Source organism: Helicoverpa armigera, chromosome 25 (assembly GCF_030705265.1).
Source record: "Helicoverpa armigera isolate CAAS_96S chromosome 25, ASM3070526v1, whole genome shotgun sequence".
Classification (NCBI taxonomy): Eukaryota; Metazoa; Arthropoda; class Insecta; order Lepidoptera; family Noctuidae; genus Helicoverpa; species Helicoverpa armigera.
The window spans coordinates 5,640,631-5,663,018 of record NC_087144.1 but is presented as its reverse complement, the minus strand read 5'-3'; the positions used below and the strand labels follow the sequence as shown (position 1 = coordinate 5,663,018).

Here is a 22,388-nt window from a genome sequence, read left to right as displayed (position 1 = left end):
CCCTCCCCTCTCAACCCTGCTTCACCCCCGCACGCATCGATTGCAGGCTTTCGGCGCATGCAAATGCACAATACCCCTTGCATTCAGAATAGGCTCTGTGGTCGGTTAGACACGTTACGTTGCGTTAGGGGTGGTCAGTGGTAATTGAACGAAAATATCGTTTTTATATTGAGGATGAATTTAACTTCGGTACTCAGCTATCTCCGGTTAGACTGGAAGCCGACCCCAACATAGTTAGGAAACAGGCTCGGAGGATGATGATGATGAATTTAATATCGGTTTTACACTTTCTATATCAGCGTAGTCGTTTTAACTTTGGTTTTGATTGTTTAAGTTTCTTAGAAAATGTTCTGTTTCAGTTTATGCTGGAATGGAAGTCACTATCTAGCTATTTAAATTCCATGGAAATGGACATGGGTAGCTATTTCTGTCACAAACAGGTTAGCTATTAATAGTGCTTAAGGAAATCTTTTATGCTAATTATGACATAATTTTCAGATTTAGCGCTGTTAATAGTGCCTAAGGAATTCTTTTCTGTAAATTACGACATAATTCCCAGTTTTTGCAGTAGTTGTCCTTTGTCACATGTCATGCATTTCGCCAACCCTAGTTTTAGGATCGACTTGCTTTTGTTTCGTATGTCTGGATACGTTCACAATTGGTCGGGATCCTTTTTTTATTTCTATTTTTTATGTATGTTCACCGATGACTCGAAGACGCCTGGATCTATTTGCAAAATTCTTTTTTTTTACGGTTACTTGCTATAAGATTCCCCAAAACATTTTCGTGGGTTAAAATTAAAAACAGAGGAGGCTTTTTAAGAACAAAAAGCATGTACATACACAGGCATGCTAGATACCTAGTAAGATTCGGCGACTCGACCTATACAGAGCGCTACCGAACTTACGCATACAAAGGTAATTTACACAAAAGCATAGCTCACCCGCTTTACATATTTACTGTACTTTTTTTAACGACGCGACGCGTCGCGTCGTTAAACGTCGCGACGTCCAAAATCATCAAATGACCCCTCCTGCTGTGGGTTAGCGGCGGTGAGGGAGTGTCAGACTCTTACTGACTAAAAACCGTCGTGTTCCGTCGTAGACCTTTTATGTACCAGGGCCATCTTTATTGTACTTAATTTAGCTAAGAGAACTGTCAAAAATGAAGAAGCTACATTTGACAGCAAAAAAAGCACCTAAACAAATAAATCCCAACACTTATTACAAGCGGTTTTCGACACTACAAGTGTTTTCTAAATCTCTTTACACACACAAGTTAACGGTACATTAATCAAACACGGTTGTGCATACAATGCATCATTTGCATCGGCGTATCGGAGCCAAGTCGCGCGTGCCAAAAATTCGGGACAGTTTTATGCTTATCAGAATTGCTTGGCAACCACATGTGTGCAATAATGTGTTATTGGGTTTAACGTAACTGTATTGTTTTGAGAATGCCAAACATTTTTGCATATCAATGATGAGGATTGGTTTAAGACTGTGAAGCAACACATATGTACATTTCGGCCAAAGAATATGCATTGCCATTCAGCGTGGCAATGGAGCCAGTCTTTCAGGCACGATCCCCGCTGACAGCGATGCGGATGAGTTTTTTGATACTTACATGGTTTTTATTTTTGTAAATATCTAGATTAGGTAGGATATGTTAGGTTTTTTACTAGAATAGTTTTTCATTTTAATTGTAAAAATAATTAATGTAATAAGTAATTAAACGCATACATTTTCATTATTGAGTTACTCTGTTTATGTCTTATTGGCTAACGCACCTGTGTTTTCTCTGCATCAGCCTAAAGTTGACAGGAGAGAAGGCCTATGACATTAAGTCCGCCTTTTTAATCTTTTGTTTTTGTTGCATAAAGTTTAATAAATAAACAAATACATAGTTTAAAGGCTGTTGCCGGTATTCTATATAAAAACGGGCAAGTAAACAAACAACTAAAACATCTTAAAAAGTAATAACCTACCAATAAAAATAGTTACTCAAGTACTTACCAACTTACAAAGAATGAGCTTGTCATAAAAAGCGGCGTATAACACTGTAAGCTGGATATGTTTACAAATAAAAAAGTCGTAAGCGCAGTGGGTGTGAACAGGTGTGCGAGTATGTAGGCCACTGAACATGTTCGAACAGGCCTGCTGACTCAGATGTGTTGATCAGATAAATTGCAGAAGCGCTGTTTATAAAGGACGTAAGTACTATCAAGTTGCCCGGGTAACTGGGTTGAGGAGGTCAGATAGGCAGTCGCTTCTTGTTAAGCACTGGTACTCAGCTGAATCCGGTTAGACTGGAAGCCGACCCCAACATAGTTTGGGAAAAGGCTCGGAGGATGGAGGATGGGTAAGTACTATCAAGTTGATAGTAACAATCACTGACACTTACGACCATGGAGGAAGGAAAGAAAGTAAGTAGCGGAGATGCCATAACGAAGGTAAATTAGGCGCCTTCTTGTAGGCCAAGTAATTTACGGTAGGCAAGGCCAGTTACTAGAGCTAACGAAACGTTAGGGTACCTTTTCAAATCAAAACCAATCTGTCATAAAATGGATCTGTCAAAAAACGATTTTTGGACTAATGGTTCATACATGTTATTTGTCTATAGTATCTACATTGTGAAATTCTTGCACATTTTACGCAAAAGCGCCTTTGTTTGTTTGTCATGCTTTCACGCTAAAACGGCTGGTCTGATTGAATTTGATTTGGCTCAGTCATACAGCATGACCTGAATTTGCATACTGTCGCAGACCGCAGTCTGAGTGTGCCGACATAACATTAGTTGTATTCAAATTATATGTAAGTGACTAACATTCATGTTACAAGAAAATAAAACTAACTTCATTAAATTGTACCTAGAGTTCAAACCTTCTCCTAAGTCTGACAATGACCATGCTGATAACTGCATCAAAATCAGTTCAGGCAAACGTGAGATACATCATACATACAGGTCAAACTGTGAACCTCTTTTTTTTGAAACCGGTTAAAAATTCTCAAATTATCATTACTTATAACTAAACTATATTGCTACACACACTATTACTTATAATGCTACTTGAAACAAAATAATTTATACCAATCTAATCCTATATTTCTACATATCGTATGATCCTTCTGATCGTTATCAACTCTACGCCAGGATATTGCACAAGTGTTATTGAACCTTATTACGTAGGCAGTAGAGTCGATAACGCCAAGTCATTGACCATTGTCAGTCAACTGTTATATTGCGATTAATTATAGGAAATATTTTTTATTGGCAGTAGGTAATAAGTAGGTAATACGATACGATATCTCCTGACAGCTGTACTTGATTAATTAATTTATCATCCTCCGAGCCTTTTTCCCAACTATGTTGGGGTCGGCTTCCAGTCTAACCCGATGTAGCTGAGTACCAGTGCTTTACAAGGAGCGACTGCCCTATCTTACCCCCTCAACCCAGTTACCCGGGCAACCCAATACCCCTTGGTTAGACTGGTGTCCGACTTACTGGCTTCTGACTACCCGTAACGACTGCCAAGGATGTTCAATGACAGCCGGGACCTACAGTTTAACGTGCCATCCGATTGTACTTGATTAATTAGTACTGTAATAATTAGCATGCAAATCACTGCTGAATGAGAGAAAGCTACGTATACGAAGAAAGTGAAAACTAAGTAAGTACCTACTTACTTGTTCTAGGAACAAATAAATAACGTAGGAAAGGTTTGCTGGTTAACTAATCGTCACAATCATTGGCCTCTTTACTGTTTTACTGCAAGGCACAGAACTCTTCTCATACAGAGAAGAATTGAGCGCTAATCACCACGTTTGTTCAAGATGCAATGTGATTTCAGAAAATATTGAGATACAAACAAATAATGCGGTTACCGGGAAACCGAATAATCAATCTTTCTTCAAATGTATCACATTCCCAGAAATAGTTTTAGTTACTTTATCTATAAAGTCAGTTTACAGTCTTTAAACACAAAAATCGGTAACAAGCAACAGAGTTATCCGATTTCCTAAAACCTTAATCGATTCTCGGAATCTCGATTTTGTACAGTAAACTGCACATCAGTGGTAACTGTCATGCACCATAACTCAATAGTAATAAGTACGATTTTCCCATAAAACTGTTACCACTGACCTGCAGTTGACTGTACTAAATCAGTATCGCTCGCCACAGATCAAGGGGAATATCGAATGCTCGTTTTAATTAAACGTTTGTATCAAAACGGAATCTACAATACCGATACTAATTGGGAATCGATGCCAATTTTGTGAGACGAAATACCAAACGCGGGAAATTGCTGTAATGCTGTCGAACCTGTATCGAGATTATTTTTGAATGTGGCAACACTAACTAGTGATGGGTGGGTTGTGTGAAAGTCGATATGGTTCGACGGAATGTAGCTTTTGAGATGACGGCAGATAGAAGAGTATGGAAGGAGAAAACATGCTGCGCCGACCCTAAATAAAAGGATGATGGGCAATTTTGTATGAACCCTGGCCTGATAACCAATAAAGTTCTAATGTATATTAGATTATTGCTTATACCCTACAGTTACTGAAATAAAACAGTTCATGTCAAGAATCTACCGGAAATAAGTACAGTCGGGCACAAAAGATTTATACTTTTTGCACCGTTTTTTTTTTTGTTAAAATGAAATCCATAGTAGGAAAAATCATTGTATGATGTATTTTCGTCAACTCATCACTTATTTAAATAAGCCTAGGGTAGACTATCAAATAAAATCGGTCTTAACTAGGCATAATTGTTTTAATAGCAAAACAAAACATAAAAACTTTTACTTCTACCACCGTATATTATTTCCATTATTGGAGATAACATATCCTCGTTCTGCGGCACCAGGATAGTCGGCCCTGGGTTGTCGAATTATTACAAAAGTAGCGACCCACCCCAGCTTCGCACGGGAAAACAGTATTTACTCACTATTTAACGAATGTTATTACACATACAAACCTTCCTCTTCAATCACTATCTTTGAATAGAATAATATATTAAAAAACTGCATCAAAATCTGTTGCGTAGTTTGGAAGAGTTAAGCTTTCATAGGGACGTAGGGATATAAGGACTGAAAAAGCGACTTTGTCTTATACTATGTAGTGATGCACAAATAGTAACCAAACGGTTGGTCAAGTCCGGTTTAATCAGTAGAATAAAGTTATTTAAGTTGTTTGTCAGATTTCACAGAGTTCTCATCATATGGCACATCAGGCTTGTTAGCCAGGACAGTCGACAGTCATTGATGATGATAGATTGATGCCAGCACATCTCTAATTCCACAGGATTATATTTCAAAGTAAGATGTATTATCCTGGCCATTAGATGATGTCTGTGCAAGTACTCACGACAAGTATTTGCATTAAATGGGCTCTGAACTTGACTGAACTGATTTGAAAAATCTTTCAGTGGTGGAAAACCTACGTTATTTGTAATAAAAAGATAGGTTTTCCTTATATACCATACCTGCCAAAGTAGTTTAATTCAGTAGGCAGTCGTAGGCTAACAGGACTGATATCTTTTTTCCCCAGTGGTTAACAATGTTCCGCCCATAACAAAAATTGAATTTTAGGGTATAAGCTATCATTTCATGTGCAAATGGATATTATTGGCTATGCCGGTTAAAGTCACTGGAACAGCGAAATAGTTACACCAACTGTTTTCTTTTTTATATGGACACATGCACCTTCTGTGACACGTCCTGACTGATATTGACAATAATATAAAGCACTTAACAGCCCTCCCATACAAAATGAAGTGGTTCAAGGCCATGGGCTGTCCTATGCTATCAAGTGTCATATCTTCGTTCTCCGGTGGTTTACAATATTTTCCCCATAATAAAAAATGAAGCTTATGACATAAGCTATCATTTGATGTGCAAATGGTTTCTATTGGATATAAGGCTTAGACTCACCGGAACGGCGGAATACGTACACCATACGTTGTAAATACTTCCTGCTAAATAATATTTTTTTTTTCAATGAACTTGGAAAATATGGACACATGCACCTTCTGTGACACGTCCTGACTGATATTGACAATAATATAATGCACTTAAACATCGCTCCCATACAGAATGAAGTGGTTCAAGTTCTTAGGCTGTCCTATGCTATCAAGTGTCACATCTTCGTTCTCCGGTGGTTTACAAGGTTGTGCCCATAACAAAAAATGAAGCTTAGGGTATAAGCTATCATTTGATATGCAATTGATTTTCATTGGTTATGTCGGTTAGACTTACCAGAACGGCGAAATACGTACACCATAAGTTGTAAATACTACCTGCTAAATAATCTTTTTTTTTTCAATAAACTTGGAAAATATGGGCACAGACACCTTCCGTGACTCGTTCTGACAATGATTGACAATAATAATGCACTAAAACATCCCTCCCATACGCACTGAAGTGGTTCAAAGCCATGGGCTGTCCTATGCTATCAAGTGTCATATCTTCGTTCTCCGGTGGTTTACAAGGTTGTGCCCATAACAAAAAATGAAGCTTAGGGTCTAAGCTATCATTTGATATGCGAATGGTTTTTATTGGATATACCGGCCAATTTTACCCATCATCCTTTTGCAGGATTATGATAATGATGATGGCCAGTAGAAACTTGCGAATGGCTGTTGGAAACATCGTAGTTAGGGACAAATTTTTGACCGATATCAACTAATAATGGAAGAATAAGAAATAGCATATACTCGAAGTATTGAATGTAGAATTGTCGATGAACTATTTTTTCTATAAAAATCTGGTTGATATAATATTTGAAATTAGGTTGATTGAAAACCACTAAGGCGTGCGTATTTCATATCTTCCACACTTTTCCGTCATCCCAATATTCAATCGATGACCTGGCTAGACTATTGCTCGCCAGACGGTATCGAACTAAAACAGTTTCCACGCATCATTAACTAATTTATCTTTTGTACCAAAATAGATGTAAACCTCGTGCATTTGGCTAGTTCGTGTACAATGTTCAAGTGTTACGCCAAAACAGTTGATATTTATAGTCGTATTCAAATTCTGTGATTGGAACATACGGGATTATAAGAGCCATTGTTTAGCTATGTAACTATTGAAGCGGTTCTAAAGATATTAAATAGAAATATGACATTTATTATTTACTAGCTTATAGGGAATCACTTTCGGTGGAATAAAAAGTATGTATAAGCTGTATGTCTGCCAAGTGTTAGCGTGAGACAGTTAAAACACACACAGGACTACTGGCCCATTACAGCTATTCTACCTCAATAACAAAGGCTTATTTGACTCATAGGCACATCTGTAGCTTATAAATACCTTTCCTAAAAGGTTATATAAAGTAATCTAAAAGATCATTGAAGAATCATTAACATTACACACTCTCACATTATGATAAAGATTTATTTAAAACTCTTGAACTCAAGTTAGTTTTCATTGAAATCAAATAAAAAGTAGACTATCATATCGAAAATACGATCAAATAAAAAATCTATCAAAAATCGTTAAACATACATAGACTCCAATAATAAACCTTAAAAGTGTAAAAAGTTAGCAAGCTCTAATTTAAAATGCGAGGGAAAAATGCGTCATATGTCTGCAATCGTCAACCGGTTTACGGGTAACTATGCAATGCAATATTGCAATTCTGACGCATCTTTTAAATTCTACACATTTTATCACACACGGTAAAATGTTTCGAGGAATTACCTAATGTTCCACACATGTTTACATAATACAGTTTGGCATTTCCATTTATGAGAGACAGAGAAAATAATAATAAGACAATTTTAACTGTCTATGGTCTAATAATTATTTGTTTTAAGGCAAAGGAAATTAATTATTAAGCTCTATGGTCACAGAGTTTACTTTTTTTTAATCCAAATTGCAGTCATCATACTCCTTCATTGATGCGTAAAAACTAAAACGCAGTAACCAACATTAATTAAAGTGGAGTAACATTTTTTATCAATGCATTATGTCGCATTAAAAAAGATAATACGTGCAATAAATAAGCGACGTTGACAGTTATTTTAACGATAAGATCTAATATTGCATTGTGTCCTATTTTTATCTTGGACATCACATATTGCATACCAATGGTTTAATTTTATTGAGCAGTGCAAGAACCTCGTCTGGTAGTGTGTAGGAGGAATGACCTAGTCAATGCTACTGACTAATGATTGTCGATATTTATGTCAATGTCATGTTATGGAAATTACGATTATTATATGCTACAACTACTCTGTGGAGCCATAAATTAAAATATGATTTTAATAATTAGGAACTGTAAATAAGCTTGTACGTTATGAGCTTAGTGACTTGACGATACTAAATCACACACATGACTATTACCTATAGCAATTTATGGTAAAGTTAGTCTATGACTAAAGCCTGTCTACTCACAATACCTCCCTGTATATTTTATCCAGTCGAGTCTCGCAAAAATCGAATGCAATAAGTGATATCTATGAATATTCAGGGCACGCCCGGTCGCTGTTAATTTGACGCATTTTAGAGGATCCCATGCCCCTTCCGAAGAATAAAGTCATAACTCCGAGCATTCAAAAATCAATTTGATTCTTATTTCGATTACAAAACAGTCGATTTTGCAATGATTCAGAAGTCAGTTGACACTTTCTTGGAAATTGTTATCCAAGTTCCATTTTCGTATTAAATGCAGTTACCACGTTATTGTGTGAAGGAGTCGTTGAATATATTCGGCGAATGCTATCGTTAAGGATTTGAGGACCGGCTGTTATGCTTCGGAGTCGCAGTTTAATAATTGGGTCAAATAAATGTTGTTTAATGGATACAATCAATCTTAGTATGTGTTGTGACACTTTATGGTAGAAGTTTGTTTGTTTTGTTTATATCTTGCTAGGTTATGATCTGTAGTTTAACTTAGTTTTTACATAAATACTGTTTACAGTGCCTGTAACGAAATAATGCACTTCAAATGAAGTTTACAATAATTTATCATATCTACCAAAAGTCTCTGAACTATTCATTATTATTCATTATACGTATATAGATTTAAGTTTTTATTTACTAATATATCTAAGCTAGTTTTTAAGGTATTTATCTATGGGCCATTGATGCCTGAATGTAAAGTTTTAAATTAAAATTAAATATTCGCCAGATTTTTTTGTGTCACACTTTATACAAACCATTTTCAGAGATTTTGCATATAAATATAGCCTCATATCTGCATAACTACAACTCAACGAGTAATAAATAGATAACCATTTATGTATTGTCGTTGGTGTAGATCAAAATATCAGATGACGTCATAAACCGTCTTGGCGGGAATTCGTTTAGAAACGTCGTGTGAATTACTAGATAATCGTGACTCGCGTACGTTATTAGTGATTAATGATTAATTTTATGTGGCTTTCGATCTTGATTAAGGATTGTGTGCATATTTGAAATATATTACGTTCTGGGTATTAATTTTGACACTACCTATGACACGGTAGTTTCGTGAACGATAAGCGGTTAAGATAACCTTAATTGACATTTTATTTTAGGATTATAAATAACAATAAACGCCAGGGTTATACTGTTATATAAACAGTGACAAATGTAGATGTATCTTCCCATGATAAGAATAGGTAAAAAGCTTTCATTGTCACTGCTTAGATTAATAGTCCTTCCTTTCCCTATGACTAATGCCATACTACATGAAAAATCTATCAAAAAAAGTATAACTAAACTCGTTTCTTGCAAACCACATCACGCGAGGGAAAAATGCAACAGACACCTAAATAAAAGAAAAAAAACTACAAATTAGTAATGTCTCTGCCTAGTCATTCCTGTCAAAAAAAGTTTCGTCTGTCTCTGATTCACGAATGTGCCATTAATTCCTGGATCTAGGTCTTACATATGCATTTCTAGGAATAGGCACAGACATTATGACGTTACGACGTTACCAATGACAATGACATTTTGACGTTTAAGTGTAGCCAGCGTGGAAAAAGTCGTTAAGCCGCGTACGCACGTACGAACAAATTTGTTGCGTTACATGATATGCAACAACTTGGTTCGCACGTGCGTACCACTATCGAACATCGAACACTCTGTTCGTCAAACATGTTCGCGGCGATCCTTGTAGTGTGTTCTGTATGGACGGTGTTCGAAGCGTTTTAATAACTTCACAATCGACCACTTCCAACGGCGCCGTCATGGCTACTAAGATAGAGTTCACGACTGTTGTTCGCGAACTCGACTCGAACTGTGTTTGCGTTCGTGTTCGAATATGCCGTCCATACGTACGAACCAAATGTTCGGGTCTGGTGTTTGTGTTCGCTATGTTCGTGTTCGTACGTGCGTACGCGCCTTTAAATGATTTGTTTCTCACGGCATTAACGTATTCCAAATTCTTTGGTAGTATTTTTTATTTCTTCTTTTTTATATTATTTGCATTTTATTTACATACTAATAAGTGTTTAAAGCACGTGCGTAGTAAAAACGGTGTTTTCTAGGTTTGCTGGGGTTTTTCTAGACAAACAAACTAAAAAACGGATTTTTGTAGTATTATTTGTCAAATAAATAACATTGACCTAAAAACAGGACATTTAATTATTACTACTTTATAGACATGGGAGCGAATTAATCTGGGTCAAATAAATGATAAGTTATTATAGCGTAAAAATATATATTTAGCACATTTTATATCTTATAAATCGAGTGCTAATTTAACAGACTTACTGCACAAAACTGTAAACAATCTTTCGCAAATTAATTACATCGTAAAAACGTAAGAAAAACGAGTTCAAAAACCTCATATATCTAGCAAAGAAAAACACTTTTGTAGCTTCGCAACGTTGACGTCCCACAAACAATTCTGTTCATTGAACTTGAAAATTGTTTGCACATAATGATATTCATTGAAAGTGCGACGGTACACGATCCTAGTGACGGCGTTTTGTAGCGAGCAATGTACTGTGTTACGGATGAATAAAGTCGTGTATGCAGTTGCTCAGGTGAACATCTATCATGAGATTTGGTGTTTTATTGAGCATTTTGATTGAAATGCTCTTGTTGATTCAATAGAACGTTTTTTCAACTTTATTATTTCAAGATTATGGCCAGAGGGGAATGTCATTTATATTATTTTTGCAATATACGCTAAGAGTGGTGTAATTATCGAACTTGGTTAGCAGCGGGAAGACAGATAAATAGTAGTTCATGGGTAAAATTTACCTATTAAGCTGTGTGGCTTCTTATCGACCACCAATTGCCTCTGAAAAATATTCCAACGCTAAGATTTAGAAGACTTGCAGAAGCATATTTAAGAAGAAGAAACATACGCCCAAATACAATGTACAAATTAAGCAGTATTCCTTCACGTAAACTTAATCCCTAACCGCTACATAACACAACCGTGGCTTAAGAGAGAAATAGGCTAGTTTCCTAAAAAATAATAATTAGTCCGTCTTGTAGATTGTCCAAAATTAAGCGATACGTATTTTTTCTTTTTTAAATTGGATCAGAACTTGTTAAGATATAGCGTGTTAAAGTTGAATGTGACGTCACAAGTTGCTACAATTTTCAGGACACTGTGACGTAAAAGGCCCCCACTCCTAATTTTTGAAGTGTTTAATCTTTGTCATTTTATGTTAAATTAAAAAAAGAAAAAATACGTATCCAATATTTTTTGATTATCTAAAAAGCGGACTAAATATTATTTCATTATTTCGACCCTGGACACTACCCTATTGTCAGATATATCAAGCGGGTGTAATGTTCCCAATTGTCATTTAACGCGGGAAATATTGAGCGCCATGATGGAAGGTGTCGTCGTGTTGCCAGAATATATTATAAAAAGTTACCATTTTGTTTGTACCCGTACAACCCACAGTTATTTGTAACTTTAATAAAATTGTTGAGTTAGTGTCTTGTGACATTTAAAACCGCAACTATATCGGACTTGTAAAATAATTCGTTTACAATTTACTAACTTCCTTTTGATGACTCAAAAACCAATATTGGACTTTCCTTTTTGTAAGATTTTAATGTTATTATTTCCTTGTACTTTAACAGCTTTTTTCTTACATAATCTAAGTATGTAACTACATAAACCCAATAAAAATTATGCTACGCAATCAAAAAAAATCTTCTAATCGAGTTAGCTGCAGGTTTTAATCACCTAACAAGCCCTAATGTCAGAGTTTTTTCAAATCCGCTAGACGGCACCGGACATGGAATTATAACAACGACTGCCACAGAGTAGCATTCGTGGATCTATTAATAGCACACAATTGCATTCCACAACTTACGAAAAAAAAGATCGGTACAAAATGCTGTGACCAAAAAGTATCGAACATCTGGAAATGGCGCCGGCCGTTATTTAACAGTGAATCATGCACATTCCTACACCTATGGTCATATGCCATACATTGCCTAGGAGTTTGGCAGTTTCTAGGACATTTGTAGGCAGCCTGGGTGTCACAATGGAATTTGACAGTTCATTTTAATTGTTATTCAAGATGAAGAGTGTGGGTTTTGTTTAGGCGCCATTTGAATTGGCTATGGTTTGATGTTTAGTGTTAGATGGCCTTGTTTTGTTTAGAATAGATTAAGATACTGAATAATTCTAGAAGCCTTTGAAAAAAGAGCTCTTAAAAATCTTTTATTATTAAAATCAGATTTTTTACATCAGAAATAAAGACACAAGAACACGATACCATTACATAGACTGTTAATTTGTAAGTAATATTCCTAGGCACAAAAAATAATACAAACATAGATTGTTACAGAAATATTCCTAGGCTTCATAACAAGAACCTTAGTCTTTTTATGCATATCTCACATAAAAATGTCACATTGTCCACACGCTAAAACTAGGTTAGTCTTTATGGAGTACAAAATAATTAACTATTAGGTACTATAACCTCGCATGGCGAACATACATACATATATTTCATATCGCTATTCCAAGCAAAATTATGCAAAACAGCTGAGCTGACGACAACTCATAATTAAACGTAATAAAGCATTTTAATCTCATTGGCCTCAATACGTATAAAAAACTGTCACGGCTTATTAACAATTAGTGTTGTATAACAAGGCTTTTTATAGCCGAAAGCCGAAACTCTAATTATGTGCTACTACAGTTTTAGGCCGAGGACTTTGTTTGTAGGCTAATTTGTTATTATAGCGGACTTCACTTGTTTATTTTTATGTCATCCAACCAAATTATAATAATAGGGCTTTATCAGTTGGACACATTTTCAAATCTTCATTTGTTTTCGATTCGAAGTCTTGCCAAGGTATATTGGGTTGCCTGGGTAACTGGGTTGAGGAGGTTGGTTAGGCAGTCGCTCCGTTTAAAACACTGGTACTCAGCTGTCTCCCATTAGACTGGTAGCCGACCCCAACATACATAGTTGGGAAAAGGCTCGGGAGATGATGATGTATATACAGTAATTTAATAAAACTGGTACGTATGGTGACGGTATCGTATATAACTCGGCCAACACTATAACAATTCGATGCCGCCCACACATCAAAAACCTTTGCCCAACACATAAACGTCAATTGATATTTACAACCGTAATATTAGTGATTGTTACATTAAGTTCTATATAACTTTAACTCATTATGGTTTATAATAACCGTAGTCTGAATATCAGAAGTAATGTTTTGTTTTAACGCTAATAAACTTCAAGAAATTACTGGCAAAGTACTGCAGTTAAATTCGTTATTGATAGGATCCGAATCGCAATTATTAGTACATTTGTCGTGAGGTTTCGGCTTCCAGTCAAAACTGAAATAGAACAGTAATATTACAGTCCAATATTAATCCATACTAATAGTATAAATGCTAAAGTTTGTACGAATGGATGAATGTATGTTCGTTCATTTTTCATGCAAAAGCCACCTAATGTATTTGATCCAACTTGGCAGTAGGTAATATGGCTTATATATCAGAATAATACATAGGCTATTTTTTATAAAGGTGCGAGAAGTAATTCCTTCTGGAAGCGGGTGAAACAGCTGGCAGAAGCTATTTAAATTAATATACCTTTTGTTTAACAAAAGAAAATAAAACAACGTTACTCCAAAGAAGCAAATCGACCCCGTCACGGCTGTTACAATATTTTACATCATTTCATTTAACTGAAAAATGGCCGACATTAAAATTATCGCTGCCAATAAATTCAAGCCATCAAGCCAATATTACGTAAATAAACACTTAAAGCTTACTACAGATAATGTTATTTATTAAGGCTTTCCGGCTTTTAAGAAAATGTAAGTTGTAGCCACAGAATAAAGAAAGAAGAGTGGAGATGCCATATGGAAGGTAGACCGGTCTTGTAGGTCAAATTCGTATGGTATGGTGGGCATGACTAAAACGATCAGTCACGAGTGAAGTAAGAAAGCTTTCGGGTTCTTCGACACATCAGTCAATTAATTTTGGTATTACAACAAATTCTCGTGTTCAAAGAAGGAATAAGGGCAAAACAAAGTAATGGTACCTACTCGTCCCCTTCTCACTCGCATTTTGGCTTGCAACTTTCTTAGACAATTTTCCGTTACGGCACCTCCGCTAGTCATTATATTCTCCATGGTTCTACCTTATATATCAAGAGTTAAGAGATTAATTCGTCAAGTTGCTTAATATCAAAGGGCCGTACAGATAAGTACATATGTTGGGGTGTTGTCAACTCGTTACGCCTACACGACACCCACAAACAAGATGGCGTAAGTGACATGTAGTTGCATGAGTTCTCAGAACAGTTTGTGTATGGTAACAGTTTGAATTGTGGTGAAATGCTGTATCAATTCCCATCATATTACTATAGATGCGAAAATGGGTTTTGTAACGCTTTCACGCTAAAACGGCTGAAATGATTGAGAATAAATTACCTAAGAATTATAGGCTATACTTATTTATCTAGATGCGGAATGTAGTCCCTTCGGGACTTGGATAAATATTCAAAATAAACGTTTTGTCTTGATTTAAAGCAAAAATAACTACTTTAAAAATTGAAGCATAGGAAGCAAACAAAAACAAATGAAGAACTAATACAAGGCGTTCTCAACGAAAGACAGAAACAAGAAATGAGAAACTACAGCAGTTACTTTGCCATCAATACAAAAACATGCACTAGAAATATGCGAGAAAGCCGATCTCTAAATACTGAAGAAGCCAATTTACTATAAAACCACGATTAAAGATTAAATGCTTCATGTTAGCGCGAAAGTGAAAAATAATTGGCCACTTATAAATGTGAATGATCAGATAATAATTAACGTGCACGCTTAGAATTTCATACGTAGATCAAAACATCGTAAGTTCGATAAACTAACGTTCAATGAAAGTAACGAAAACAGTTTCTCTTTAGAGCTGACTAGCAGAGTCCCACGGTTCTTACGGTATAGAATATTGCCTATGGCATCACAAAATTAACATAGTTTTCTATTGGAATTGGATCATTTCAAAATTTAACTGGAAGATCCAGAGAAGAATATAATATTATCGAATAATAAACGAATATTATTGAATAGATTACAAATCACAATAAAGTATTGCAATATTTTCATTCTATTTTATAAGGAATCCCAAACAAGATAGTTCTGCATATTGAGAATAATCAAAATTCAAACACCGATGTTAATGTAGATAATAAAAAAAAAATAGATCAGTAAGACGATGTGATACCTACGTTCCCCGAATCATATACCTACCGGAACACAATAATCTTTCGAAAGCTTCAATAAACAAACTTCTAATATAAACAACTTAATAGCAAAGCATTTCGACACTAATAAAGTAATTTCCAATACTGATAAAGGGCTTGACAGAATTCTTTGTCCATTTATGGTAAGAACAGCAATGCTAATAGATTTTTTATATCCCATCATTGAAAGTCCAACAGGTGTTTATGTTGCATAACATATACTTAAAGTTGGATACCTTGAAACATTTGGGCCCACACCTGAAGACGTAGGCTTATACAGAGACACACATTATTTGCATAACAATCCTACTAATATTATAAATGCCAAAGTGCGCTTTCACGTCGAAACTGCTGAATTGATTTAAATGATTGGTACACAGAATATAGAGCATCAGTAAATATACATGCTACTTTTTACCCAATTGTCTTCCCTGGACATGGGTTAAAACCATGGGGAACAGTTAGTATAAAACTTAAGATGTTAAGCAATCGCTCAAGACAGTTAACACAAGTGTGTCATTAGTATAGAGTAGCTTTGTAGTTGTGACCAAATCGTTTTGCATTATTTCTTTTTCACAGTAAACTAAAAAAGTAATCTTTTTGGTTTGGTTTCGGTTTAAAGTTTAGTTTCACACACTCGTGAATTGCAATAAAATAATTATTCTGTAGTAGGGTTAAAAAAGCATACTAACTCTACGCACCTTTTCGACCGGACCCTGGTGTATCTCCAAGTATTGCTGCTATAATGCCCAGAGCTCGAAGGACAGAGCAACAGCTGTAGACTGTTCGGTCTTGGCTGCCTCTGCTTCTTAACTCTCAACTTCACCACTTCTTCCACTTCCATTTTCTCTTTCTTCTTCTGCTCTTTGAGAGGCGGCTTCTTCGAGTCTACGCTCCATCTGCGCTCGTCTATGATCCTCTCCTCCAAATTTAAATGATCCAACCTATCCTTAATATAACTCTTAGTACGAAGCAAATCTGGAGTCGTATCCAGCTTATCATGTCTTCGGATTTCAATAGGAGATAAAGGAGGTCTTCGAGGTTCAAACACCACTTTGGAGTATTCGTTACTTCGACGCCACAGACGGGGCGAGAGTGGCCAAAACCGCCCGTTTTGTTGTTGACCAGATTCCATCACCATTGTGGAAAATAATCACTTCACTTTTCACTGAACACTTGACTTTATCGATGCTAGAATTAGAACAAATGACAATATAAGCTTTAGATCTTCAGACACTAATTGAAATGTGACACGGTAGCTTAACGTTATTGGTAATTCAAGACAATCACTTGACACGTCCGTCGCATCCGCTAGCTATTCATATACTAAACGTTGAAATGAAAAGTGCATAACAAACGCGCCCACGCAATCAATCATGCGAAGCGTCTACAGGAACCATAGATAAAGCTAAAGTGACTACTTCGATGATTCAAATGTACCGTTGACGTTAAGTGAATTAGAAATAATATTTTTTGATTCTTTGCATTTTTCCTTGAAGACTAAATACGTAATTTTCCTGGAATTTAACGATGTCAATTTTGTTTACAAATTGACGGTTGTTTTTCTGAGTTTTAAACGTTGTTAGAAAGAGGATAATATTTTGAATAAATAAAGGGATTAAAAAGGGACTTGGAAAGAAATTGACGAAATAAAAAAAATATGTCAAAGCAAATTACAAACGACCTAATGAACTTTAACCGTTTGAACGAGTTTACTCTAAATGAGACAATTTTTATCAATTTCTATCGTCGTTTGTGAATTCTACATTAATTAATGGAATTGGGGACGGTGACCGACAAATTGCAGTTCACAGAAGCCAAGCGGCGCTAGTAATAAAACTGTGTTTTTGTGTTTTATTACAATTTTTGAAACTATAACAGGATCTGCGAACATTTGGCGTGGATTTAATGGGCTTGTTCCTGGCTACGCGTGTTAAATGGGAAATACAAAACTATTTATTTTTATGAACCGGTTCAAACTAACGAGCGCACCTACATTTAAATTTCAACTTTGTTTCAACTGTAAATGCAGCTTCTACAACCATTTTAAGCAACGAAATCGTGACAGACCCAAATAACCAAAAAGAGAGTGACCCTATCCATCTTTTAGCATTTTTGCTACGCGTCGTTGACAGTATTGATAACCCCTGGTATGAGGGCGTGATGGCGGCGGTATCGGATGTCGTGGAATGGAGGTGCATACTAAATGCTGGCTCAGGAAACAGCCGACAGGACGCTAATATATGTGCGTACGGGCATGCTAATGTACTGATGTAGTACATTGATAAGGTGGAAAAGGAAATAGCTAAACTTGCTAGGAGAGCTGTTGTGAAATCTAAAAATGAAATAGTTTTTGGGTTTTATGGAACCTCATTTATTTGTAGACGAATGTACAAGTTTGCCAAGCGGGTCCTACATATTTTTCTAGACTTAAATCAACCTGTGCGGAACTATATCAAGTTTTTGCAAATCACCAATGAACTTTAGAATAACCAAAATAACAAGGTTACGCAGACTAGAGATATAAAGCAATATAGGTACCTATCGAACATTTTTTCCAGTTGCTAGGTGGTCTTACCTAACAACTGCATTCATGGAATACCATTCACCCATACCATAGGAAATGGAGATATTATGGTACTTTAGAACAATAAAACAAAACACAAGCTGGCTCTGAGTTAGGAGTCACAGGAAGCCATCGAAAGGACTGAATCAACGGAAGCGTTCGATGCGTATGACATTATTATTACAATAGACCAGGGGTTGTGAACCAATGGCTTGCGTGCCCGTGGTGGTATGCAGAAATATAGCTTGGGCATGCCATTGTTACGGTTTTTTTTCTTCTTACAATATCCAGATAAAATATAACACTTCGAAGATTAAGAAGCTTACAAAGTGTAAGAATATTCAAATCGTTTCAGTAGTTTCGGAGTCTTTAGGTAGCAAGCAAACAAAACATATTTCCTTTTTATTTTACTTGTTTAGATATAGACTATTTTTTTCTCGCGGTTTCAATACGTCACGAGGGAACTTCTTTCCTCCAGTGTATAAAATAGAGCATAGGTATGCTATCAAGAGACTCGTGCATTCTATTATTTTCTGAAAATGGCCTATCAGTATTTAAAAAGTTGACTACTTGCTCGCAGACACGTTGATATTTTTTAAATTAAGGTTGGCCATCCCTGTTATAGACTGACTCACACACCGGTGGTTCTTGAAATTGAAACGAAATCAATGCTTGTTGACACTGCGCTGTCATTGTGTGGGATGAGTTCAACATTCCTGTTTAATAGCTTATGATTAACTACTCAGTTATTTAATGGTTATTCTAGTTCATCTTTGTCTATTTTGGGATTTTCTGCTAATGTTTTTAATTTTTCATTAACTTCAAAAATGAGGTTCTCAGTTTGACTTGTATGTACATATGTAGGTAGGTACATATGTTGGTCTGAGTGCGATTCTTACACGTTTCGCTGTACTGATTTTTATGTAGTGTTCAGCTTAGTTTTTCTCAGGCTCAGGAGAGGTTTTAGGTATATTTATTGTAGTCGGTATTATTTACATGTTTACATCTTTTGTGTTTTGTTTTTAAATATAATTATTAACAGTGTCATCATTTGTGGTTCGACACATATTTTTGCGGTAATACCGTTGCATTGTTTAATTGTTTTCCGCAAGGGGTTTCCCAAAGGAAGAATTCTAATGAATACTATCTTATCTTTATAATCAATCAGTGCATCATCAATGCATTGCGTATATTATCTGTTGACTTTTAGTTTAGATTAGGTATTTTTTTCTGGGAAATCATTGATTGAACCCTTTCGCTACGGGTGCAGCGTAAATATCAGACTCTTGCTGATTAAAACCGAACAAAATATTATTTCTAACGCCTTTCATTGACAAGGGCCGCAAAACACCCGCACTAAAAATCCCGCAACTCACTTAATAACTTACATGAAGAAATGTAGGTATTATATGTATCCCTACCCTACTTTGTATCCCTAAACATACTTTTGCAAACATTATCATTATTAACACAAATCACGATTACCTATCCACTGTTTTACGATTGGAAATAAATTATATGGGGTTAATTTCAAAATTCGATTGCTTATCGCTAATCAACGGATGGATAGACTATTGAACTCCACTGTTAGTCAATAACACCGTATGTGTGTAGGACGTCCAACGTCCACACGCAACGGAAGAGCGTGCCTCAATCCACGTAGTACGATGATTAAGTTATTATGAATCAATAAATCCTCCGTAAATAATGTTGTTTGTACTTATGTCTTTACTGTTAATGCTTGGATACTGTTTACCTTTATTAATTAAAGCAACAAAGGCTTTATGTTTTTTTCCTTTGCCCTATTAACAAATATTATATTTCTACTGATTCTAAATGGTACTATTATATCCTACCTATGACCGCATTTACATAAATGATCTTAACTCGGTAAAGATTCATGACAATACTATTTTTATTTCCGAATATTTCTTGATAAGCGAGAGATATTTTGTTATTCCATAGATTAGATAACTTCATTTAATATTAAATGATAAAAATATTTGAAGTCAAAAAGATATGTTTATTATGAATGAAAAGTACTTTATTGCTGAACTCTGCAGACCTTGAAAGTTATATTTTATAGTCATTACCTCTTCCTCGCCGATAACATTGCCGACTCATTTAAAATACATTTGTAGCAAATCATATTTTTTATCGGAAGTCGCGCTTTATTTCGCAAAAATACTGTTTTTATGATTCAGTGTTGTTTTATCATTGTTTTGGTCATCTGTACTAATGTTTTAAAGCTGAACAGTTTGTTGGTTTGCTACTGGAAACATATATAGGACCGATTTGAAAAATTCTTAAAGAGATAGATAGCTTACATTTCGAGAAAGACTACCATTTATCCATGAGCGTGGAGTAATTCCCACTGCACGAGAATAAAATTGCTGACAAAGCTAATAGTCTTACATTGCTCATCGATGATTCGTCAAAAATTTCTTTAAGGCGGTCTAGACGAAATTATTAGCATTTCGAAGTTTTTAAGTCTAGACTCCAGACTACAATAGACAATAAAAACGAAAAGGGATACTCATAATTCCATAGATTCTAATGAATAATTCTTTCCAGAAATTGAGCCAACAAGATCGTAAGAAAGTATCAAATAACCCTGGTCTGACAATCGACGGAAATTGACGGCTGGTAGCTGTCCCTTACATGGTCTCCTAATACCGTATGCAGTGCTGGTAGCTGGGTGTTGGAAATTGTTCACTGATGACTTGGTGAAGACACTGAGTAATTGAGGAACAAAGGTGCATTTCGATGGCTTAGAGAAACCTTGTGGGTGAGAAAGATGTAACTTTTGAGGAGGAAATTATAGAATGTGTGATGCGACGTTATCTTTCTATAAATGCAATACATTTTTGAGGAAAAACGAAGTAAATTTCGTGGTTTCTATTCTATAACGACGATACATAGTTATCAAGTGATCTACTCTATAGTTAGCCGGCTGACCATTGTAATATTTGTAAACCAACTATTGTAATCACCCGTTGTAATAGACTATTGTAATTTTTGCAAGGAACGATCCTGTATGCTTCGTAATATCCTAAAATCTGCAAAAACGAGTTATTTGATCGAAGTGCCTCTAGAGATCGTTTAAAATCTATTACAACTTACTCCTGTTTTACAAATCCATCCAAAAACAAGTTCAAATAATTTCCTATAATTAAAGAAATAACGTTAATAGCGTTTCTCCAAATTGAATTCCATTCTCCCATTATTTTAGCCTAACAGCTGTCTCCGGCCAGATGCGGCGGTAATTCCGGGAGCCGACCATTTGCAACTGCATAGCACTATGTCCCAGATAGTTTGAATAGTATGAGATTTGGAACAGTATTTAAAGATGTCAGATGAAGTCAGTTTTGTTTTAGTTCTTTCACGGTTTTATGGATTATTTATTATTTACGAGACAATTTTCGTATTAAATAAATAATCGTCTCATTGGTCTTTGCCAGGGCTGCGGGATTGTTCGAGAGAGTTACCGCGGTCCTAGTATGCAGGCAGAGGGTTCTAGAGGAAACAGAGGTGGATGAAAGTCAGTAAAAGTCTGATAGCCTCTCACTAAACTCAAAGGGACTGAAAGGATCATTTCTTTTGTGGGTAATCATCAAATGAAGATTTCAAAGTCAAGATCGCATGTTACTGCAGACATAAGTATTACATGAATGCTAGGTAACCGGAGCATGTATTTAGTTTCGAAAATAAAACTTTGGTTTACAACGAACCTGCAGACACCGCAGACAAGATATAAAATCTTGCAAGCCTATCATTACGAAAAACAGTCGGATATGTAACACATAAAATTACGTTTTAAGGCAACATTTTATATCTTACCGGACATCAGAAACTTTAACGCCTTAAGGCTTTAGAAGGGGAAGTATATTTATCATTTTTATTATAGTGAAAGTCAAAGTACATGTAACGAATTATATGTAGCCTAAGGTCTGTGTAAGAGGTATAATTTCGTGAGTACAGTTTGCAAATGAGAGGTAATAATTCAAGTGTATGTCTGTCCTTATAGCTGGCAAGTTACGCTGGGGCCTAGCTTGACAGATGGTCGGTATCCATCACAGTTTTGATATATGTACTTGTTTTCCGTATATCATCGGATTGGGTTGTCGTACTCGTA

At 35.7% G+C, this 22,388-nt stretch overlaps 1 protein-coding gene across 18 annotated transcripts in view; it reads right to left on the bottom strand.

Moving 5' to 3' along the window:
* Positions 1-22,388, bottom strand: part of LOC110379551 (focal adhesion kinase 1) — a 179,420-nt gene that overhangs the window by 40,262 nt on the left and 116,770 nt on the right. For 9 of the 18 annotated variants that reach the window (XM_064041584.1, XM_064041586.1, XM_064041583.1 and 6 more), the window contains exon 2: positions 16,380-16,878. The exons of 6 other annotated variants lie outside the window; for them this stretch is intronic. In XM_064041584.1, the coding sequence (XP_063897654.1) occupies positions 16,380-16,828 (449 nt within the window). In that variant the 5' untranslated portion in view covers positions 16,829-16,878. The remainder of the gene's footprint in view (positions 1-16,379; positions 16,879-22,388) is intronic. 3 more of the 18 variants (XM_064041574.1, XM_064041577.1, XM_064041590.1) reach the window with 1 other exon arrangement.